This window comes from Lonchura striata, chromosome Z, assembly GCF_050655825.1.
Source record: "Lonchura striata isolate lonStrDom1 chromosome Z, ASM5065582v1, whole genome shotgun sequence".
Lineage (NCBI taxonomy): Eukaryota > Metazoa > Chordata > Aves > Passeriformes > Estrildidae > Lonchura > Lonchura striata.
Genome location: NC_140740.1, coordinates 40,720,001 through 40,745,089, shown reverse-complemented (window position 1 = coordinate 40,745,089; position 25,089 = coordinate 40,720,001). Strand labels below are relative to the sequence as shown.

At 38.3% G+C, this 25,089-nt stretch overlaps 1 protein-coding gene across 4 annotated transcripts in view; it reads left to right on the top strand.

Moving 5' to 3' along the window:
* ARK2N (arkadia (RNF111) N-terminal like PKA signaling regulator 2N) overlaps positions 1–25,089 on the top strand; it is a 43,948-nt gene that overhangs the window by 18,048 nt on the left and 811 nt on the right. For 2 of the 4 annotated variants that reach the window (XM_077790096.2, XM_085567803.1), the window contains exon 3: positions 3,466–4,054. In XM_077790096.2, coding sequence (XP_077646222.2) covers positions 3,466–3,920 — 455 coding nt within the window. In that variant the 3' untranslated portion in view covers positions 3,921–4,054. Of the gene's footprint in view, positions 1–3,465; positions 4,055–15,416; positions 15,600–19,820; positions 19,948–23,507 lie in introns of those variants that run through there. The other 2 variants (XM_021538906.3, XM_085567802.1) reach the window with 2 other exon arrangements.

The window sequence follows — 25,089 nt, the reverse complement described above, 5'->3', positions numbered from 1 at the left end:
ATAGTGTAAATAAATATTTTTTTAAAACCATCCACATCACTGGCTCTGAAACATCTTTGGCTAAATTTGTAGGGTAAAGAAAATGTTCAGTGAAATACGTGATGATAATGATGATGCCATTAAGTTACAAACAGAGCAGTCGTTCAATAGATGATCAGGTCTCTCTGCTGAACTTAAAGGTACTGTGTATTAAAGTAGTGCCAGGCTTGTTTTTCTCCTCAAGGAAGACTGAAGAGTCGAGATTTTACTGGTGATACTTCAATACAAGTACTGTGAGCTGTACAGGAGTTCATCGCAGCGTAAGTTATGGAATTCTGAATGCATCCTGTGCTGTTAATTTACACCTGAAAATACAGGTTCAGTCTAAACTTCAAGGGTGTTCTGAGAACTTTTTCACTGGTGTGAGCAGTCATAATATTTGGCTCTTTATTTCAGGGAATGCCGTGATTTCTCGATTATTGCAGATGAGGAGCAATTTTTTATGTTTTAATGACTGAGCCTCTCTGTTGGCATCTAAGACTTTGCCATTCTTCAACACCACATAAACATGGCATAGGAGTCCTGAAACAGATTCTGCTAGTCTTTCTGCTGTAGTAGGAAGTTTTTCCTTTAAACAGTTTCACATGTGATGCTGCAAATTAACTCTGAATGAAATTGGTGTGAGAACAAGTCTGGGAATCAATATTTATTGCTATGTAAACACTTCTTTTCTGGAAGAAGCAAGGGATTTAAAAAAAAATCAAATAACATACAAAAATATTTTGCATTTTACCATGATTGTGGTTTCTACAACTCAGAAAAATCTGAATTGAAATGGGGATGACTTATGTTTTAGGCTATCACAAAAACCTGTCAAAAAGTTTTAAGTGTTAATGTTGAAAAAGCTGCATATCACTTTGTTAAAAAAAAAAGCAAGGCTTTTTAAATATGCAGTAAACCCAAAGAGATGGACACAGGTTCCTTCCTCCTAAGAACTGTGCATAGATCTTGGATAAAGCATCTGCAAGGGATGAATTCAGAATGACAGTTATGTTAATAGATAGGAAAAAGAATTAGGCTGTTAAGAATGATTTGCTGTGAAATACTAATTTGGAAGTGTCTGCAGCAGAATAACACAGAGGAACCAACCATTGCTAATTAGAATGAAGATGAAGCATATCTTACATTGTTATGTTGCCAGACTTACTAAATTAAATTACTTTGGATTTGGTTATTACTTAGATTGTACTTAAGAGATCCCATAAAAAGACAGCATTGGGGCATTTCTTGGGTGCTGTTGTGCAGGAGGTGTCTTGAAAATGAGAGAGAAATTTTTGATTTTGACCCCTTTGTGACTTCAAATTTCTTCTCCTTTAAACTCGGCATAATGCAAAAACTATAATTTAATGCAAGCATTTATTTAATTGATCTCTCTTCTGTCTATAAACAGAAGAGAGATCAATTAAATAAATGCTTGCATTTTTAATATGTAAAGATGCATTTTTAGGCTTGGGGATTTTTTTAACCCTAAAATAAAGAAAAGATTGAATACACCATGTTGTAGTAACTGCTCAGGAAGCATTTATAGCATTGTTTTGCTGCTGCTGTAAATTTGAGATACTTGATGAATTATGCTTTTTAAAATTTGTATTGCAGGGCTATATATATTTCAATACATACCTTATTCAGTTCACAAAACATTTTTGTCAACTTTGACCATTCTAGTTCATTCTTAACTTCAAAAACCTGAAAGGATTGTCTCACTTATCAACATCAATAGTTAAATTGCAATTAAAAATTAACATTACTTATTTATATGTCTGTGGAAATCAGAAAGATTGTAAGTTAGTTCCTTCAGTTTAAGGTAAGATCCAGGCTAAAGACAATTAAACACAATCATATTGGATGTTCAGTACTAGAAGTAAATTAACAGAAGAAATACTTATTTTAGGGAGGTAAAAAAATATTGAATATGCAAAAGGAGCCATGTTTTAGGAAAAAAGGTACCATGTTACTTAAATTTTGGTTAAAATGCATTTGGAGGGATGTAAATTAGTGTAAAGTAAATATTTTTAGCAGAGGACCTGAATGCTGAATTTCCAGCATATCTGATAGGTAAACAGATGGGCAAGAAAGACTTAAAAATTACTCTTCAGAAATAAGAGAATTAGCCAGGGCTTTGTTTAGCTATTCCTGAAGAATCTGTGTATACCTCATTTAAACAGTTCCTAAAAAGAATGTAGTGTTTAAGTGATACTGTAATTTCATGTACTCAGTGAAATCCCAATAAAGATTTGGTGCCTTGGGTTTTTATTAGTAAATATTTACTTAGGTTGTGCAATGGTTTCTCTCATTCTTAGGGTATTTTCTATTATTCTTAAGCTAGAGGGTGCCACAAGTTTCACATTTAGATATTAAATTACCATCTTCTGTACCTTTGTGTAGTTTAATGTGATGCTTGTCTTGTTTTGGTATTACCTTAGGTGACATTTGTGTGTTTGGATGGCGTGCACATACTGTTTATTATTCTTCAAACAGGTACAAAGCCTCATTTTCTTTGGGGCTTATTGCTTCCTAGATAATTCCTGAGTGAATTCTAGACTTTAAAATATAGTTTCCACTGCCTTTTGTTATTGATATGTAGAGTAAGGCCATGAGGATTTGCCTTCTCTTTGGCTGCTGCAGGTCTTCCTGATAATCCTAAAGCCAGTAATTTCCACTGTCCTTTTGATGGGCAGCTGGAAGCAGTACAGTTTCCTTCCAACCATTCCCTGTTTTCTGCCTTGCCAGGGACTGGCTGTAGGAACAGTGGCTCAGGGCAGGATCCTGGCTGGTGTGAGGCTGGCTAAGGCTCCATGTCATGCAGTTGTCCCTGTGATGGAGCTGTGTCCATCATGCCTGGCAGAGGATACTCTCCCCTCCTGTGTCAGCATAGCAGTCACACAACCCCAACGTGTTTTTGTGTTTTGTGTCATGTGCTCTCATTCTGTGTGCTCCCCAAAATCAGGCCAAGAGCTTTGGGCCAATTCTACCTGTGTTTAACAGCCCGTTTATAAAAAGATCCAAGTGTGTAAGCAAAATGCACATATTTATTCAGGCTTGTCAGTTAAAAAATAGCATTTTGGATTGCAGCTTAATAGAAATAAATATGTTATTGTATAATGGTTTTGACACCTTCAGTTGAATTCAAAACAAATTGCAAGGGAACTGGACTAATTTGGTAAAAAAAGAGACCTTTGTGACAGAATTGTCTGAGACTTTGAGAATAAAATAATTTTTATGCCAAAATTTCTATTATAACCTCAGTGGATGTAAAATTTTATTATAAGAGTAATACTATTGGTTAATATATGCTAATTCCTCTCCTGTTGTTGTATCCAAGGGGCAGAATTAGAAAAGTTGTTTTCCTCAGTTAACTTGCCTTAATAAACAATATTCTGTTCTTACTTAATGATGTCTTATCAAATGGCCTCAATGTCTTTAAAGCTGGCTTCAGTCGTGCTGGGGGATCTGGAGGAGCGACCAGGGAAATTCCAGGATTGCTTGACAGGGGCACCATGTGGGATAGGAACTGCATAGGCAATGTCCTGGAAGAGGCCATGAACTGCTTTGCCGAGATGCAGAGGCAGACAGAGGAGAAATTCCGCATGTGGATAGAAAAGCTAACCCATCTTGACACGGATGAAGAAAGCAAGCAACAACTGGAGCCCAGGGAACCTAAAATCCAACTAGATGGCCAAAGAATCCCCCCTGCTACACAGTCAGGGGCTTTTGTGCAGATGCCTGATAGCCAAGTACTTCCTCAGCAGCCGTTTAATTCGTACGTGGGCTATCAAAATGCCGATGCCACGCTAGAGTTTCCAGTGACTTTTAATAACAATTTTCCACCTGTCTTTCCAGAGAATGGAAATATAGCAGAGCCTGATCTGAATCAATCATAAACTTAACAAAAAAAAATTAAAATAAAAATCTGATCTTTGCAATCTTGATGTTATTTTGGATTCTGCTAAAAATGAGGTTTGCTTTTCTCTTTGTATGTGTTTGTTTTGTTTTCTCTTTTGGGTTTTATTACCATGATATTGTTTGTTTTTCTTAATTTATAGTGAATATATGTAGTTAAAAAAAAAATCACACTATACACACCTGCATGTGCCAGTACACATATATAAACAAACACCTTTAAAGGTGAATGGGGGGAGCCACCCTAAGCTTTAGTCACCAAACTCTGGAAACTATAACTTAGAATCCTTGTGTAGATACCCCAAAAGCAGTAGGGTTGTGTTTGCTACAATATGAGCATTCAGGGTGTTCATCCAGATGCCCTGTTTGCATGTTAAAACATTTATATAAGGAAATAAATTTTATATTTAAAGAGATAATGCACCTTAGTGATCCAGACTAGATACAGACCTGTGACATTTTCTTAGATCTATTTGCTCTCAAGTTTTGCAGCTTGACCATGCTACACATTAGCTTCTTCATTTTTAGGCAGAACTAATAAATAAGCTTACCCTAAAAATTTAGCTGTCTATAACAAGCGTGCACAGCAGATTTAACTCCTTTTTGTCTCCCTTTCAGCAGTTCATTCCCTGTCCAGGGTTTTTATTAGTGTCACTGCTGTGTTGCTCATGGTGTATTATGGAGGCAGCTGCCTTACCCTGTGTGCACACACAGGCACATGCACACACATCTCTGTGTGCTCAGTTTGGGTGCAGGATATCTCCACCAATTCCAGGTGCCTGCTCTGCTCTTTCCCGGGTCTCAGTGGGAGGAGATAAGCCTCACCGAGGATGCCTCCAGGCAGTCTTTCCCTCCCATGAATTGTCCCTAACATGGTTTATCAGTGGTCCCTAAGAGATAATTTACGGTGAGATGAGTCACCCCAACCTGTGCACACAGAGTGGCTGCTTCCTCCTGTAAATGTAGTCCAGCCACATCCTTCACACTGGAATAAAACCAATCCTGTCTGCCCTCAGATAAGCAGCCATCAGGGGATGGGTTGAGCCTTGGCACAGGAATTTAAAAGAAGGCTTGATAAGTGAACACCATGGTGGTCTGATAGCTGCTGGCCTGGGTCAGGCCAGACCGAGTGAACACCACTGAAATAATTCTTTATTTGTGATGGGGAATGCCATAGCATCAGGTTAATTTAAGTGAGGCAAGAATTTGCTGTTTTGTGGGTTCTTTTTTTATACTAATAGTTATCCTGAATAGCCAGGCTTAAAACTGTGATGTTTAAAGTAGGATTAATTTAAACTATATATTAGAAATATTTAATTCTTACTATTATTGCTACACACAGGGATTTTTTGGTCACCTCTCCAATAAGGCCTTCCTTAATGTGCAGTAACTACTCTGTAGCTACCAAAAAAATGTATATTTTTAATCAGGTAGAACTTGATAGAAGTTTCTAATGAAAATGAAATCAAAATTTTTACAATAGAAAATGAAAGCCCACAGTTTAAGTAAAGAAAATACTTAGATCTCCTTTAGGTCAGTTACTTTACATTTTCAACCACAGTAATTTTTTCCCTAATTATTTTAGTTTAGTTTCTTTTCCTCCTGTTGGGAGTAACCGCAGTATCTTCTGTAGGTCAGACTTTTTTTGCCCTCCTTGAATGTGACAGTTTGGATCAAACCTGTAACAGGAACTCAAGAAGTACATTTTGTTATTGGTATAATATCGACATTGGTATTTTAACATTATTCTTGTCCTTGACTGACTGTTTTTTAAGTATATGATGCCTTCATTAAAAAAAAATAGGTTACAGACCTGTGTTATTTTCAAAGTATCTCTTTGAAAAACTGATGCGGGAGATAATTTTTAAGTACTGGGATAAAGTCTTTTCAGATCACCTTCATGCATAATTTTGATACAAAGATTCTGATACGAACTTGTTAGAAAACTCCCTTGCCTGAAATTATGTGCATTTCAGGTAAAAGCTAAACAAGTTGTTCTATGTTTTATAGCAATTTATAAGCTTATCCTCCTGTGTTTAAAAAGATCTTTCAAGGAAGAGTATTTGCTGATAAAACAACCCTCATCAAAATGGGTCCTTCTGGTGTTCACAGATTATATATATATATATAAATATATATAAATCTCTTTATGCTGGTAATAAGAACAGAATATTCTAAAGCATGACAACTTTACAAATCTTCCCATGCATGCAGAAGCAGCTTTTTGCAGTGACTGGTTTATTTTAATGTGTATGTCTTTTAGCATGCCCGCAGTATTTTTTGTAAAATAGTATTATGTAAAAATTAAGTATTTCAGAAAAAATTATGTAAGGAGTTCAGTTGAACTTATGTCTCAGACTGAAGCACCTTTACATATGTATCTCATAAATGGATAATAACTTAATTACATATGTAACCAGTAAAATTTCTGCAAATTTTCAATGAATTGGTCAGGTAGTCCTTAAAAGGAAAAAAAAAACAAAACCAGAAAAATATTGAAATAATTCAGTATGTGAATAGATTTGTGTTTGGTTACTGGAGGCAAAAATTTAAACATTTTATTTTTTCCATTACTGCTAACTGTTATTTTCAATGCAAACAGCTGTGAACATAAAAGAACAAGCAGAGGATGACAGAAGTTGAGCATACAAACTTTAAAGCTTTACTCTTTCTAGGATAAAATTATCTCAAGGCTTCCAGAAGACTGAGGGAACAGCTCCTATTAGATTTAATTTTAACTTAATTTTCCAAGAAAAGCTCCCCAGTTGAAGGCTAAAAATACTTGTGCAAGATCAGTGGCTGTAAATTGCTTTGTAAATGGCAAATAATGTTTCCTTTCCTCATTCTTTCCACATGGGTCAAAACCAGAGCCAAATCTTCAGCTTGGTCACAAAACCTCTCCTTTGAAAGTGTGTGCTGATGTGTACAGCTGGGTACTGCTCCACGAGCTAGTTTTCCGTGTGGGGAAGTGTGTTTGCCCTGAAACCAAGAGGAGAACCCCACCTTTCTGTTGTTTGGGTGTAGCATAGCCTTCCTGATGAAGGATTTGCCATGAACAGGAGCATTTCTCTTCTTGCTCTGTGGTCTGAATCCAGAAGGTGCAGTGCCCTGAAGGAACCAACCTCCAGATACCAATACTAGTGATGAGTCTGTGTTTCAACTGTGTGTGACAGTCTTTGGCATCTCTTTGAGAAAACAGCTTGCCAGCACATAGTTTCAGATTTTATTTTTTTTGCCTCCTGGGAATATTTTCACTATATTTTTACGGCATGGCTGCAGTTGAGTTTGTCATTATTTCCATTATAAGCTCTTATTTTCAAAGGGCTTCGACTAGAAACCCTCAGGGAGTTAAAATTTCTTCAGATGAAATTTTAACATAAATTTTTATCTTACCCATTCTGTGTCTCATGGAAACAGTCTAACTTACCTAAGACTACTTTAGGACTATTGGAAGAAAGTTCATCTACTTTCCAACCCTGAGTTACATTTTGAATGTATGTTTTTGCTCACATCTCATCAAAGTAGTTCAAAACCACCACATGTAGTAAGTAGGGGAGAAATCAGTAGGAGTTTTGCACAGACCTGGAGAACCACAGATAATTTAGAGTTTCTCTAATTGCCCCAGGATTTATACTTCAGAGTGGTTTAAAGAAACATTTTAGTTCCTTTAAGGACTTTTACTTACGGTTTGAAAAGGTCAGATGCATCGACCAGGTGAGCTGGTGTAGACTGTTGTTACTCCAGGGATGGTGGTGCCAGTTTAAACCAAACTAACCTGGTCACAGAATCATGGAATGGTTTGGGTTGGAAGGGACCTTAAAGCTCATCCAGTCCCATCCTCCTGCCATGTGCGGGGACACCTCCCACTATCCCAGATTGCTCCAAGCCCCATCCAACTTGGCCTTGGACACTGCCACTGATGGGGCAGCCACAGCTGCTCTGGTTCAGGCTTCTATATTATCACTTTAAATATTGAATTACGTGTTTTTAATATGGCAGCTGTTCCAGCCTGAGAGCAGTGGAGCACCTGTACAACTCTGGCGTTGGAATTTAGCATCAGGTGAAGCACAGTCATTTGGTTTAATGTTTTTTGTGCCAGTGCAAAAGAAGTAAGCCTTTGTATAAATGCTCAGTTTAAATTTCACTAAATGTCAAACTGACATTGCAGTAAAAGGATTTCCTTGTAGGATCAGTCCCTTTTTAGGAGTTCCTGGAACTCCAGGGGCTTCAGTGTGCAGTGTTTTTGCAGGCTTGCCTGCAGGTTCTTCCCAAGGCATTCAATCTCCTTTCAGTGGGGTTTGGTAAGGAAGGTCTTTAGGAATAAATATCTGAATGGTCAGGTTTTATTTAGAAAAAAAAATTAACATACAACATAAAACAAACTCAAGGCAATGAAACTTTTTTTTCAGATTTTCTATTGCAAAAATAACAGTGCAGGGAAAAAAATAGTCAAAATGTAAAACTTTCAGTGTCATTTTTAACAGTACTAGGACAAAATAATTCAAGCAGAAATACACATCTATTTTTTTAAGTTCAGTGTCTTCTAGTGTTTGTGCAGGATTGTTGGGTTACTTTAGCTGAGCTGCTAGGGTAAATACTGAAAAACCAATCTTAGCTTCAATGAAACGGGATTATATTTGGCAGTTATGTTACAAATTGGAACATATTTATTATCACTGTTTTTTAATGTATTTTGTACCTCTCTGTATCCACATACTGTATGTGGATAAATTTGTAAATAATATTTCAAGGGCATTAAGAAATTAAACTATAGCCCCATTGATAGTAGTAGAAATTTTCTACTGGTTTTAATGGAACTGTCATTTAATTTCATTAAAAATGGAACTTACTCTGCAGTTTTTTGTCTGGAGAATCCTCCAGCTGACCTTGAGGGGAGTCTTTGCCTGATGGGGGTGTGTAATGCAGGCCAGTTGAGTAAATGTTTTAAAAATAATGGGGGTCTGCACTGTGACCACTGCAATTACATGTGTTAGAACAAATGCACTGTGTGATTTGTACTGTAGAAGCCAAAGTAATTAGGCTGGTTGATAGAGATGGACAGTACCTTGCATATGGTGAAGCCAGAAATTGGTATTTCTCACAAATTTCATTAGTCTCTTGGTGTTAGGTCAGCACAATAAAGACACACAGAAAAATAGGTTTATTAGGTTAGCAGGGATTTCAAGTGCAGAATGATGGAGCAGGGGATTAATTTGGACCATCAGAGTCTGTATCAGTCCTTCCATAGAAAGGTACAGTTTGTGCTGGGGAAAATGTGATATATTCTGCAGGGGTGCATGTTATCTGCCTTTTCCTAATAGAAGTTCTGTGGGACACAGGGAATTATTTACTTTTTTTAGCTGCCATGGCTATGTAAGGATGTGACTGTTTCCAAAACCCTCGTGAGACACTTCTCCAAGTAAAACTGAGGAAGAGATCTGGTTGATATACCTGCTGCCATAATTATTGCATCATTAGGCAGCATCACAGAAAATAACTCCTGTAATGAGATACAAATTGAATTCCACTTCCCAGTATTCTCAATCCATAGCCATATTCCATGTGCCTTTGCTTAACGCACAATGAAAAATGATTTGTTATCGTCATTCATAATTTGCTAAATTAAATCAAGATATTTTCCATCTAGTCATCAAAAAGCCTGAAAGTATGAATGTTGGTCAGCAAGACTTGAATTTTTGAGATTTATTTTCTTGTGATATATTAAAAAGTATCCAACCTGGAAACAGATAATAATTTGATCATGTTTTCATTTTATCATCATGGTTAAAAGAAGCACCAAACAGAAAAGCTTTACTGTGTGAAACAAAGGAAAATGTCAGGAAAGTGGATTCACTGATAAAGTTCACTTTATGATTTTAGAGAGAATGTTGTTATATGCTATTGTTTTTTATTGTATTTACAATGTATTATTTGCATAACCCTGTAAATTTTGAAATGTAACTACTGTAATCTGGAATAATAAATCAATCTAAATAGCAATGAAATGTTTAATGTTGCTAAACAACACAAAAAAGCACAAGTCTCCAGCCCCCACTCCCCTTTGGGAATTGTTTGAGCGTTCAGGTAGTTTGTGCCATTTGAACTGCACATACTTTTGAAATGGCAGGTCTGAGTCATGTTTTAATTAATACCAGGTTTCCATTGCTTATCTGAAACAAAAAGGCTGTCACTTCATCCTGTAGTTTTGTGTATCAGTACTTTATTTTGATTGTGGTCATCTGACCTTAAAATTTATACAGGTAATAAAGTTCATTTTATGTTTTCTGTAATCTGGAAGCAAATGTGAGTTATCTCTTAAATTTAAGCATCCAGTGTAAATGAGGGCATTTTTAGGTCTTTCATTATTTTAAAAGTCTCAGTATTCTCATTTGTTCCTTAGAAATAAATTCAATTAGAGTAGTGAGGCTGAGGGCATCCATGCCCACATTCATAGCCAAGAGGTGGAGGTGAGGCTGGCAGAGGCTGTCTCCCAGCACTCTGTGTGTAGCCTTTTTAGCACTTGCACCTTTCCCAAAAGCATTCCTAAGCACTGCTTCTAAACTCCTCAAACATTCAGCAGTTAAAAATAGCCCAGTAATTGGAGGGGAATGTTGTTTTCAGCCAGGCTGAGCTCCTCTGCTTCTTAGCCTTGAGCAAGCTGCAGGCTGCTGCCTGCCTCAGTTTCCCTTGTGGACAAAGGAGGTTAATAACCACCTTGGAGTTCTCCAGGATACACTAATGGAGAGTTTTTTGTAAAAACAAAGTGCTATAATTGTTGTAGGTTTTATTACTATACTGGTCCGTGTGTCTTAAAACTCGGGATGATATTCACACTTAAATATGGCTCTGTGTCTATTCCTTGAAGAGACAATGATGGCTCCAGAGTACAGCTGAGACCACTGAAGCTAGGCTTTTAATTTTGGATTTACTTCGATTGGGCTAGTCCTCTGGAGATTTCAGGTTTTTTCCCCTCTTATAGAGGAAACTCAGCAGGAAGCTTAAAGAGTAAATATAGCAAAATTTAAATCCCATCCCTGAGGCTGGAATTCATCTTGTGGAGGTTGAGCACTGTAAGAGTGAGGTGCCTGGGCTACGGTGGTGCCTAAGCTTTTCCTGTTTGCTGGGGAAGGAGGGGAGATGGTGCTCTTGATGCTCCAAGCTGCAGTTTCCAAGCTGAGCTCATCTGACTCTGAATGGTTTGGGTTAAAAGAGACCTTAAGGTGCATCTCATTCCATCCCCTGCCATGGGCAGGGACATCTTCCACCAGCCCAGGGTGCTCCAAGCCCTGTCCAGCCTGGCCTTGCACACTTCCAGGGATCCAGGGCAAGCTGCAGCTGCTCTGGGCACCCTGTGCCAGGGTCTGCCCACCCTCCGAGCCAGCAATTCCTTCCTTTCCCTGCCCTCTGGAAGTGGAAGCCGTTGTCTGTGTACTTCCATTCCCTCCATGCCTTGTCTCCAGGCCCTGGCAGGGGCTCTGAGCTCTCCCTGGAGTCCAAACACCCACAACTCTCAGCCTGTCTCCACAAACTTCAAGGACTTAAGTCCCCACTCAGGTTCTGCCAGCTAATGTCTTGTGTTTCCTTTGCAATGATAAACAGGCCGTGCAGTGCAAAGGGACAGTGCTTCTTATAGAATGGCTGCTTTTAACCTACAGCTGAAATTTTGTGCTTCAGTTCATCTTTTTGCTTGTGCTGCTATTATAATGAAGTAAGGGATAATAGGAGAGTGGATCTTACAGCATGGGTTAGACTGCTGAGTGTTGAGATATGGCTGTAAGAAAAGCAAGAGAGCAGGTAGCAGATGAGAAGTGATTTAATTTTCTGTGTTGCAAGTTTAAAATGAGAATTGGTATGTGTAGACCTGGATTTTTGTGCATGTGACTTCTGATTCAGTTGTTCAGAGTGGAATTAGTTGTGATGAGCTGTGTAAATTGAGGGAGAGTTGGAGACTTGGAAATGCTGTCCCTGTGATGACCTCTGCCTCTGAATTCTTTGGGGAAGAGAAAAAGAAAGCAGGCTTTCCCTCCCCCCTTTTAGCATTAAATGTCAATGGCTGTATTTTGCTGCTGGTACTTATTAACTTTCAGCCTTGCCTTTTTCAAGCATTTATTGCTTTAGAAATGAATTAATGCTTGTCACCAGGGAAATGTACTTCTTTCAGCTACCTTGGGTTCTCAAAAGATGTAATTTTTCTAAAGTAGATATTTTAAATTATTGACCAGGGAATCTCTTAACTGTTCTACATTAAGTCTTGGTTCTGGCGTGCTTTGTCTTGATGTGTTTTTTAATCTTTTGAAATCCTGTTAGGGTCAGTAATTACATGTAGTGTCTTTATTATAAAGAAAAGATGATGAATTACACCTATGGTTGTATTTAATCCTTTTTAGCTTTTCAACCTGAAAGCATTTCTTCACTTTATTTCCCAGCTGAAGCCAACTGTCCTTATTTCTTGGTACCACATACTCACTTTGCATCACATCACTGGATGATCATGTACTTGGCTAGGGCAGTATTATTTATTTCCAAATTTAACTAATCCTGTCCCTTCCATGCAGCACTGAAAAGGAAACAGCTTTTGGAAACAGAGGATTTTTATAAGATTTTTTAATACGCCTTCACTTCCACCTAGTTGTTGTTGTTGCCTGCAACTTTTTAATTGTTTGGTTTTGTGTTTTTTGTTGACTTTTTTTCTAACACATGTGAGTGTTTATGCTTACTTATTTTTTTGCAAATATGGGGAATCTGAGGATTTGTTGCAGTTTGGTGGCCATTATCTTGGCTTTGTCAGTCATTGGTGATAAGTGCAGATTAACCTGGTGTTGGGGGCCTTTCCACATTTCCAGATCTGATCCTGAAAGACAAGGCTGTGAAATGCAAAAATGGATCTCTGCTGTGATTGCTTTGTAAATAGGTAGCTTGTTTGGGGTCCTTTTTTGCAGATTGTTAAATTGGTAGCTATTACCCTGACAAATATAATTACAGTGTGTAAATTATATTGAAAATATTTTTGTCTGTTTGATGTATACTGAATTTAAGCTAAGTTATAAGGTGTGCTCTTTGGAAGTGTGGAAGATACAAGAGTGGAGCTACAGATAACAAGTTTATGCTTGTATTTCCTACTGATGAAGACTTTCACACAAGTTATTTCTATGGGTAGGTGATGAGAATATCACTCTGCATGTATATACATTTATTATACATTTTTGCATGATTATACATGTAGGAGTGGTACAATTTTGACTTGAGACTATTGGTGACTTTTGTCCAAATACAAAATTTTATTGTCATGTAGACATGTCTATCTAAGAATCAAATTTTGCTTCTGCTTTTGGAGGTCTGAGTCAGAAGCGAGAGAAACAAAGGCCTGAAGGAACAGTTCCAAGCTCCTGAAGTCTTAGATAACCTGTTGAAAAAATGGTCAAATAGTCAATATTGTACTTGACCCTCGTATCTTCTGCACTCAACTGTTTATTTTTATAGCTCACATTATATATGTTCACGCTGAACTCTGATGATAAGACTGAAAGAAAACATGCTTCCCGTGATTCAGTCCAGCCCTAACTTCTGCATGTAATTTAATCATCAGCTGTCACAAATAATTAACTGAACATCAGCCAGCTTAATTCGGAACTCGGTATTCCATTAATTTGTAATTGCCTCTTAAAAAGACAAAGATTGCCTTCCAGTTAATTATCAGGAATTCTGTTCCAGTCATAATCATCAGCGTTTCATGTTGCGAACAGTTTGGTCTTTAATACATTGGCATTTAACTACTCATTTATTTTTGTTGGGTCTGTTTTAAGTTTGTAATGTAACATTGTTTCATGGAATTGCTGTTCTGGAGGCAGGTCTGAGCTGAAATATTTTGTGAATTTCTTCATACATTGTTGCAAAACTGATCTTTAGTACGACTTATGCAAAATATCCCTCTGATGAACTGTGTTGCTAATCACAAAGTAGAGGTTTCTGAAAATAGTCTGTTGAATTTTATTTCAGGCACCAAGTTATGAAAAAACACCCCCTCCAAAAAAGCCCCTAAACCAAAATCTGCTCTAAAAACTTCAGAAAAGCTTTTTAGAGAAGTAAATTTGAAACTGCTAGTTCATCACGTTCCCTCTGCCTTCAACAGCCACTTAAAACTCTGAGAAGAAACCAGTTTTTCCTAAAGCATTTCATTTTGTTCTTTATCACTTTAAAATATTTCATTAGTCATTTTGTAACTCTGAAAGTCCTGTCTTCCTCAACACATTCTTACTTTATGATTATTTTATATTATCCCATACAAGTTGTACCCTCCATATGTCACACCCATAACAAAAGGCCCTCAGATACTCTGCTGCAGAACTTCAAGAACCTCCTTGGAGTTAAAGAATTGCAAAGATGCTGAGCTTTGGCCCAGCCTGTGTTTGTGTCTTATGCTCATTTGTGTGGATGAAGCTTTGGTCCAAAGAAAGTTTTGATCCTCTCATTTGGGGAGGGGGAGCTCCAACCACTTTCATACCTGCTGAATCAGTGAGCTGCAGATAGGGCAAGGCATTTGAGCTAAATACTCACATCCTCTCAGAATTGCATTATTTATGCATTCTCTCTGCTTCCACATCAGTCTTTGTCTTGAATTTGCCTGTTTTTTTCCTGAGCCTTTTCTGCTTCTAGCATTGCTTTCCAGTTATAAGTTATTTTCATTCATCACAAAGAATTTAGTTGGTCCTAACAAAACAGTTCAAAAATAGTTTTTTGTTATTCCTCAAGGACAGATTTCAGAATCACGTAAGCAGTTTTATCTCCCTCTTTCCTCCTTCATTATGGTGGCCAAAAATTCATATGACAATCATGTTGAATGAAAAGCATATTTATCACTGCACAATATAATTTTGTTTCTTGTTATTCTTGATCTTAAAAAAAAAAACCAACAACCACCTCCAAAAATCATTGCAATTTTGAAAAATCCCCCTGCTCTTGACAGGTGAATGTTATGAAAGGAAAGTTGCCTAATGTTAACTTTATTGTCATTGGATCAGTTTTATGAAAAAGTTAGTTTTATTCAATCAACCCTATAATAATGTAAGCTGTTGCTTGACTTCTGTAAAATTCTCTAGATAAATATCTTGTCTGCCCAATTTAATGTCCTGTAATTTTTTTTTTTTAACTTTAAACTGGAGGTTTTATCCTTTAAAGATTGTAAATGTAACATTGTCAGATATTTATGTGTTAATGTAAAAGACAGTACACAAATAACTGATGCTCTGATAAACGTGTGTTTCTGACACTTGTGTTTTCTGTGTATGCAAAGGTCAAAATGTCTCTGTAATCTCAGGCTATGCCCATTAACTGAAGTTTAACAGTTCATACAATTTACCAGTATGTAACTTTAAGAGCTTCATGTGGGATGTTGCATTAATCCTTAAATTATTTGTACTTTTTGAGGTATCCTTCAGTCTGTGCTGGTTTCTAACCCATATTGCTTTTCTCCCCTGCAGATGGACCTCCTGTTGTGGCTCACTATGATATATCAGACACAAACTCAGACCCAGAAGTGGTAAATGTGGACAATCTGTTGGCAGCTGCAGTAGTTCAAGAGCACAATAATTCTTTAGGAAATCAAGACTCAGGGTCTGCCTGGAGAACCAGAGGGCTGCTGAATGAAATGAGTGCTGATACAGGTTTGTTTACATTCTCTGACATTTGTGCCGGCCTTGAAGTTGGTGGGTCTCCCTTTCTTGCTTTCAGTATTTTTATAGTTTATACAGTTGTAAAAGCTCCCTATGTGGATTTTGTGAGAGAACAGGACAGATGCTTATTGAAAAGGTCTGACATTTACTCCAAAATACAAGTGATAAAAATTAACAAATATTCCTGCAATACATTTTTGACACTAATTTCCTTAGCTACTTTTCTTCTTCTTTTCCTTCTAATTACTGCAGGGAACTTAGATCTGGGGTTTTGGTGGTGGGTTCTTTTTAAATGAAAGTGACCTAATCTTGTTATTGAATGATTGATTATGACAACCCACCAGCTAGTCAGCTAGTCCTAACCTCATTTTCAGTACTGGGATTGCCTGTGTATGTATATTTTTTTCTGTGGCTTTTTTTTTTTTGGTGGTTTTTTTGTTTGTTTTTGTTTTTGTTTTTTGAGGGGGGGTGGGGTTATTGTTTTTATATTTTTTTTTTTTTAATTTTCTTTTGTCTCTTTATATCTCTAAAATTCAATCATTAATTCTTCCCATATTCCATCTGCATTTCCAATACCCCTTAAAAAATTGGACAGTGTTTCGGATGTCATCAGGGATCATTTTCTGTCAGCTTCATCCCATAATCCCATGTTTTATGCCAACGTTTTACTTCCTTTCCACTCCTTTTCTTAACTCCTATGTTAGGATTTTCAGGCTGTATTAGACATATAGGTCTTGTCTGGTGGAGCACAACAGGTTTGTGTTTCGTGCTGTTTCCCTAAGGTCTCCTGCCACAGGGCACCCACATAGGGAGTGTTGTGGTGGCTCTGAGATGCTTTTCATTGTCTCTAAGCCTTAAAGAAACACAATTAGGTGATGCTTTGTAAAGAGATGCTCCATTACAAGTCCACCATTTGAGTATGAGAATCTCTGTGCATTATTTTCACTGTGGTCCATGGCTGGATGTTGTTCCAGCCTTTTTGAAGCTTGCCTTTGTTTTCCAAGCTCACTGGAATTTTTTGCAGGACAGCAGCTGACTGATAGCTATTTAACCCCTAGCAATCCCAGTCCTTTATTAAGGGATTTATTAAACAATTAGATCAGCTGAAATCACCTGTATTACATAGTAGTAGTGGATAAGTACATCAAATGAATGTAAGGAAATAAAAAGTAATGTTTCTTACCAAGCTTTCTTCCACTTAAAATGCTGCAGTGCAGGTAGGATTTTTTTTCCTTCCTCCATGTATATCCAAGGGGACTTGCAGGTAAAAGAAAACTGGAAACTTCAAGAGATTTCTTCATCTCTCGGAATGTTCATATTGATTTGGTCCTGGTGCTATAGCCATGTCAGCAGCTGAAAAGATGAATTTCTGTTTGCTCATGCATACACCTTACCCTGCAGCCTCAGTACACATCTGACTGCACCTTGGCCAGTGCTGGCCTTTTCCTACCAGGTCTGGGCTTGCACATTGGGCAAGCAGAATTTTCAAATCTTGTATCTGGTTCACAAGTGTAATCTTCAGACAGCATTTTGTTTAGCAAAAGAATGTGTTCCCATGGGAAAAGAGCAACATAAGGAGCTCTATCAAAGTGAAAGATCTTACTACACTAGTATCTTAATACGTATCTTTCTGCATGGGCAAATATTTGGGGCTCTTTTGCAAGCCCTGGTGGTGTAGGGCAAGCAAAACATCACTCTGGCTGTCATCCTAATGTTTGTGCAAATAAATTAACAGCGTGGGCATGTTATTAGGCATGAAATTTGTATGGCCAGAGGCTGTAAATCTATCTGTCTGTGCTATAATCCTGATTAATACTCAGCTACTCTTGCAGTATTTATTCTGTTAATCATGATTTTGCTACTGCTAATTGTGTTTTTGTCTGAACTTAAGCTAGGGTGGTATGTGTGGAAGCTCTTTTAGGACTCCAATTTATACCTGTAGAGATACTTTTTGGGGCTCTCTAGGAGCTGGTCTGCTTTGCTCCTTTGCCAGACATTACCCTGTCAATATAATGAAGGGTGGTTGGGCAGTGAAACAATACATATTATATTAATAGGTATTTTATGATATTATATAATATAGACATCTCATTCCACCCCCTGCCATGGGCAGGGACACCTTCCACAATCACAGGTTGCTCCAAGCTCCGTCCAACCTGGCTTTGGACAATTCTAGGGATCCAGGGGCAGCCACAGCTTCTCTGGGAAACCTGTGCCAGGGCCTCCCCTCCCTCCTGGAGAGGAATTTCTCCCCTATGTACAATCCAACCCTGCCCTCTGGCACTGTGAAGCCCCTGGCAAGTGAATTAAAGCCTCTGAGCACTTTCATGTTTCACACTCTGCCCAGCCATTTAAAGAAATACTCATGACCTATTTTTGGGCTTTCTGGCAGTCGGTGATGTTTGCCAACATTGCAGTTCATCTCAACTGCAATACTAGGAAGAGACAGTCTAGGCTATTAATTTGTTTTAAGTTCAGCTGACCAGTATTTTTTTGTCTCGTGAGGTGGAAATTCCTCCTTCAGGTACCTGACAGTACATGTGTTTCCTTCCCTTGCTAACCCGCTCCAATCATCAAGGGTCTTGGCTTTCCAAAAACTGAACATACAACATGGTCTCTGTTCCTACACAAGAGCTGCAGCGGGACTGGGCACAAGGCATGGAGGGACAGGACACAGGGAATGGCTTCCACTGCCAGAGGGCAGGGACAGATGGGCTATTGGGAAGAAATTGCTGGCTGGGAGGGTGGGCAGGCCCTGGCACAGGGTGCCCAGAGCAGCTGTGGCTGCCCCTGGATCCCTGGAAGTGTGCAAGGCCAGGTAGGACAGGGCTTGGAGCAATCTGGGCTGGTGGAAGATGTCCCTGCCCATGGCAGGGGGTGGCACTGGATGGGCTTTAAGGCCCCTTTCAGCTCAAACCATTCTTTGATTCTATTTGCTTGCATCATTCCCAAGTGCTTAAAGCAGTCACTAGAAAGTTTCTCTGACACTTGTTTCAAGTTTAATTTCATCTGTTTCCTTTTAACGTCCCTGGGGGTATAATCACTTCTGCTTGTTCACACACCTTTGAAATCCTGTGGATCATTATTGCTTCTTCTCCTCCTCTCATCTTTGAAGAGGTGTCCACTCAAACTAGATACACATAAAATATTCACCTACTGTCAAATTTCCTGCTCAACAAATATCTCTTCCCCTGTGTAGTACAGCTGACCAAGTGATTTTCAGAAGTAGGTAGTAAGTATCAGCTACTTCAAGGCTGCCTAGCATCCCTCAGGCTAATGATAGATAGTGGAATTAATAATTTTCTCTTTTTCCTTGGGGGGAAAAAAAGAGTAGAATTTATATCTTATAATTAACTGATTTTTCAATTAATATATTTTCTGTGAGAGAAATAATAATTCTGGCTGCTTTGTGTTTCTTGTGTAAGTATTTTCCTGTATGACTCAACACATTCACTAATTGGGGTGAAGAACCTTCTTAGCAGTACTTGGCAGAAAAGGCAAAAATGTGCCACACTTGCTGTGAGTATTTAGAGAGAGCTTGTGGTTTGACTGATTGAAAAACTGGATGTCAGTGAGGAACTGTAATGAAAAAACAGCCTGCTGCATATGGGACTTAAAACCACTTTTTCTTTTCAAGTATTTGTAATACTGTTATAACAGATGTGTAAAGCAGCACTGTGAGAAACTGATGGGTTTACTGTATTTTTTCACTAACCCACTAACCAGTTTCCTCAAGTTTTTATTTAAAGAAATTGAATTAATTTTCTTTGATGTGTGAGATGTTTCTGTCCAGTCTATAGGATTTTTTTTTTTTTTTTTTTTTTTTTGCTATAGTATCATTGTGTTTGCTGAGATTGTTTTGTTTCTTAATGTCAAGGAGGTTTAGGGACAATGTGACTCTTGTCATAGAGTCTGTCTGTCTGACTGTCACAACATTTCAGCTGGAAATTCTGGTTGTTCTTGGTGCAACAGTCAGGCTTTGTTCACATTTGTGTGACAGCACCATCACCAGAGGTGCTGACACTGGCTAAATCCAGTGGTTTTCCTGTATCAAGTAATTAACTGTGAGTTGAAAACTTGGTCTAATGAGATTTTCTAATCTTGGTGTTGTTTAGTTTTTTTTGTTAGTTTGAGAAACTCATTTGCTAGCTGATTTCTGAGTCATGTAAGCTGTTAAACACTGCCTGTATTCCCATTTTCCCCATCTCTTAGGTCATTTGGATCCAGGCTTCCTTGCAGGTGACAAAACCTCTTGTGGCAATGCTCAGGCCAATGAAGAAATTAACATTGCCTCTTCTGATAGTGAAGTAGAGATTGTTGGAGTTCAGGAACATGCCAGGTATGAATTATTTTTTTGCTCTAATATTAATTTCATTTTATCAGAATGTCTGTACCAAAATCAATAAGGAAAGAACTGCTGGCCTTCACTTCTGTAGTTACCCATCCATGAGTGATGCCCAAAAGGCAACAAATGTTGCACTTTTTTTTTTGTTCTGTTTGGTTTTGTTTTGTTTTGTTTTGTTTTGTTTTGCTGGTCATGGTGTCAGAATGTGTTTTTCTTTAGAAAGTGACCAACTTGATAGTTATTCAGATGAAAGATGTGTTTCAATATCAAACATTAACTGGCTGAAGATGTATAGTATAAAAATACCAAACACTGAGATAATAAGTGTAAATACATCAGCAGATTTTAAAGGAATACGTGAATATACAAATAATTAAGTGAAAATCTTTATGTGGGTTCTTATTTCCTTTCAAAATATTAAGTTTTTTTATCAGCTTCCACTTTAGTTAATTAGTTAGTAGGAGTAAAAATACTATAATTTTTTCAGTGACTAATGTCATCAGATATCCCCTTTAGGTTAAAAATCAGATCATTTTGAATCTTGGGTTTATTTCAAGATTCAAGAGAGGTCAAAGTAGATAAGAGTATGGATGCCAGAGGTTTATCTCTGAAACCTGTTCAACTGTTCTTCTTGGTAGGAATTTTTTAAAATTATTCTTCATTTTTAGTCAGTGGTCTTTCCTTGGCTTTAAATATTATGAAGCAGTTAAACAAAATAGACATTTTTTTAATAGTGTGGAGTGTGAATTTGGTGGAATAAAACTGAGTTAAAATAGTACATAGACAAGCTCCTTCCAAAATGTTCTGCTGCCTAGTGGGTGCTTGGAGGCAGAAGAGGGGTGTGAGGAAGATGGAAGAGAGTTCCTTGTCCCTTCACTGCATCTTTATTGAGAAAGAAAGTGTTCAGGACACAATTTCCCAGGCATGGATAATGCAGGGACAGCCCAGTGCTGTTGGATGTGGAAAAAAAGGAAATTTTCAGATCCAGAAAGGGGATTTAGAATTATCTTTTAGAACAGTAGGAAAGTCCCTGCATGGTCAACTCTTTGGGAAGATGGTAATTCCTTAGGAAGCAGCTCTCCTGGTTGTTTATGCAGCAGAGCCCAAGGCTTGGAGGGTCTTTGTGCTGATGGTGAGGGGTGTGGATTCACCTTCCAGCACTGGCTGCTGTAAATCTGTGCAGCACTGCACACAGGACCCTTGTGCTTCTGTCCCCTCTTTGAAAGCTTTCCATGCTGCTGCCTCAATAATACTCACCCTCTATAGGAATTTAAACATTAGCTAAATGCAGAGTTGCTGTTTAAAATTAGTTTTAGTATATATGGACTGAAATAATTTCAGCAAATCAGACTAAAAGCACTCTTCGATACTTTCCTTGGTTCCTATGCCAGTAAGCTGCAGACCAGTGTTTACTGCCTCCCTTAATACTCACTTGCACATTTCACTTGTTTGAATCCTATTTAGAGTTTTATTTCTTGTTCAGGTCTAGGCTTGCAGTTATGAAGTATTGATGGGCTTCTGGCAGGGCTGTTGTTTGGATAAGGGCTAGGTTTTTGATTAGTATTTTCTGCATGCTTAGTCAGTGTGGTGTTTGGATCCTGGTTTTTATCATGCTCCCTATTCCGTGTCATCGTTGGGCTGGTGTGAGTTGTGAAACCCTGGATTTTGTCCACTGTTTGCAGTTCTTCAGATTCTGAATGAATTGGTGCTGTTTCTCATCGCTGGGGTATTCCTTGGCATTTACTTAGAGCATCAAGTCATTTTTCAGTTTGTTTAATTTTTCACCAGTAGAATTTTGTAAATCATGCATGCATATAAATCAGTCTTCCTCTAGTTTTTCGTACGAGGTTTTTTGGGGTTTTTTATTGTCTTTACTTGGTATCTTCCCTTAGCTGTAGATTGGAAGAATGTTCTGGGCACATGTTTGACTGAATGTTTTGCTGTTGGCTGCTTGTGTTGGTAGTTTGAGGATAAACACTTATTTTTCAGAGATATCTTTTCTGTGAGATAATTTATGGCTTGGTTTTCATAATCTTCAGGAAGAAAAGTTAGTCTAAACACTGAGGACTGTTCTCAGAATGATGCACCACAGTCCCTGAGACCAAACACCTTATTTAATTTGCTCTGCCTACAAGATTTTCTTGCCAGTTAAGCTTAAAAATAGTTGTCCTTAAAATAAAGCTTTAAAAGAAAAGAATCCTATACATTTGTTAGACTTACAGGGTCTTATTGCTAATTCTTTGTAGATAAATACTTTAAGTATGTGTTTTTATGACAGAAGAAGTAATAAAAGAGTCATTCTGAACATTACATCTAAGCCTAAGGAGCGTATCTGAGAAGGCAATGAGACATTTATATTCAGGGAAGTTACAGCTCAGAGAACTAGATTTTTCATTCTATTTCATGAAATTCCAACCAGAACCAAGACAGCTGAGCATAACTGAAGTAGTTTTGGAGAAAATAAATAGCACAGACTTAAATTGGAATAAATAAAATGTAAATGTCAGGGATATTTGACCAGTGCAGGAAATTTGAGTTCCTGAAATATATGTGCCTTCACAAAGAAATGGGAAAAGGTTACCCCAGCAGCCAGAGCACCTTGTGTTTATCCATGCAGCCAGGAGGAGTCACAGCCACTCCTAGTGCTTACAGGAGCAAAACAATTTTTGGAGCACTAGGTATCAATTTTTACTAGCGCCTGTGTAGGATTTACAGCTGGAAATGGAGTGACCATCCCAAAGCCTCTAGTAAATTCCTGTAATCACTTCTTCATACAAAAAATTATTCTACCTTTCATTTTGCATTTTTTTTTTCTAATTGCTCTTAACATGTGCTTCATTTGTCATGTATCTACTGCAGATATAATAAGTAAAAATGCTGTGTGAAAGGTACCTGGGTATAGCTCTTCAGTAGGGCACTGGAGCCTTATCTTCAAATACACCTTTTAGTCTCATTGGCTGTCTCAGAGCTTAAATGTTTTGCTGAAGTGGGGCTGAACTGTTGTCAGTGAGCATTTCCCAGCATGTTTGTAATTTTCAGTTTAAAAGACCAAAACAAAAAAAATTCAGATGTAATAATGGCTGTAATAAAATAATTAGCCAGATCTCTTTTGCAATTATTGTAGTGAAAGTATCGTTACCTCCTTGTTTTAATATGACTTTGATTTAATATTGAAGTATAGCTTTTCATTTTCTTTTAGGCAGCCTCACTTCAGATTTTTCTCTTTTTAAAAATTCCAATGGGTAAAGCTCCATCAGGAAACTGCATGGTACTACACATGGTGGGGCAGGCTTCCTCAAGATCCGTGGGATCCATGCACATATTTTTCAAGGAGGATCACGTGACACTCACTGGCATTCCTTTAAAATAATTTAATCCCCAAATTTAAATTTAGCTTAGTGTGTTTGAGATGCCACGGACTCTACAAGTGGAGAATCCAGTTTGGAGAGGGAAGTGCTAACCGGAAAACAATAAAACACTGGAGGAGGGGATGTCATGGCTGAGCTGAGCAGTATCCCTGATGCTGTGTGTGTGTGTCCCTCTCCTCACTGCAGGTGTGTGCATCCTAGGGGAGGGGTGATCCAAAGCGTGTCCTCCTGGAAGCGCAGCTCGCCATTTGGGAGCGTCCAGCCCACGCAGCCGTGGACAGCAGTGGCTCCCCAGCAGAACTGGTCCTCACCCCCAGAAGTGGTGGACCTCACTCTGGACGAGGACACCAGGCGCAAATACCTCCTGTAAGGCCGTGTCGCTGTGCTCTGCCCCCTCCCCTCCTGCCCTCCCTGGCACAGAAGTTCAGTGGTTAAAACATCACCTCCAGAGGCCCGTCCTTGGCACCAAGAAACCCAACCCCGTGGCGTTTCTCCATGTCCACAGGAATGTAGTCTGATTTCAGTATCACTTCAAATGGTTTTGCCTTCTCTAAGGAGAATTCCTGCCCAGAATTAACAGCACCAAATTTAAAACACATCTGCAGTTACTAATGTGTGCATGTATATCTAACAAAATAACTGCGTGCAAACTTACATCCTCCCACCCTCCCCACCTCCCAACTCCAGGAGTTTTTTACTTTATCAGTGTCTTGAGTTTGTTAGTAGTAGTGTGTTGCTGTGTGAGCATCAGTGGTTTTGAGAAATGCTGTGTCCTCACCGATTTCAGTGGAACTGGGGGGTATTCAACACTTCCAAAATTTGGGCCAGGAGTATTTTTACCCTAGTTGATTTGGTTATGCCACCAGCAGGAGGGATTGTTTTTAATGCAAATGTCTCATAGCAAATGCACTGAACAGCTTTAATGAAAACATTTTTATTTTCAATGTAAGTTATAGTTTATACTCTTCAGTGCTGAGTCTTCTGTCCACTTGACTACTGTGTTTCACTGGTGAATTCCCACAGCTTGAAATGGCTAAAATAGTAATAGTAGTGACTTAGGAACAGCTGAACATTGCAAAAGCATAGGAAAAGGCCAAGATTCAGGAAACACTTTCTATCAGAGTATTTACCAAAATCAGTGGAACGACTCACTTCAGCAGGCTGCAGTTTCTGTGGTATATATGGAAATTCCTGCCCCTTGTCTGTCATTTTGAGCCTTTCCCAAGGCAAAAAAACCAAAGATTAGATTTTAACAAGATGATATTATTCACTTTAAATGTCTACTTTGCAATTGAAACATTCCTTCATATTCCAGATGTTTCTAGTGGGAATTTTGTACAGCTCTGCCATTAGATTTTTGCTATTTAAGGCTGAACGGGGTGGTCAGGACATGGGAAGTTCTGCTTTTCTTTCATGTCGGCTGGTTTTCAAAATTTATTTGGCTTCCCTTAATTTTATTTGTGGGCAAAATAAAAAAATTAAAATAGAGTTACCTGTGTTGTCACATAAGGGAAAAACGGCCCAGCAGGGGGGGTATCATTACTAACAAACACCTGTTTCTTCCATAAGCAAAACAGTTGATGATGCACTTTACACAACAGCTGGGTAAGGATTGATATGCCCATTTCCAGCTTTCTAGAACATTGAACATAAGTGTCGTGCATGGCCAGAAAAATATCTGTGGTGTTTTTAGTGACCAATTCCTTTCTGTGGGAGGGAGGAGGGGGAGCATGGATGGATCCTGTTGGCCCCACAGCAGGGAAAGGCC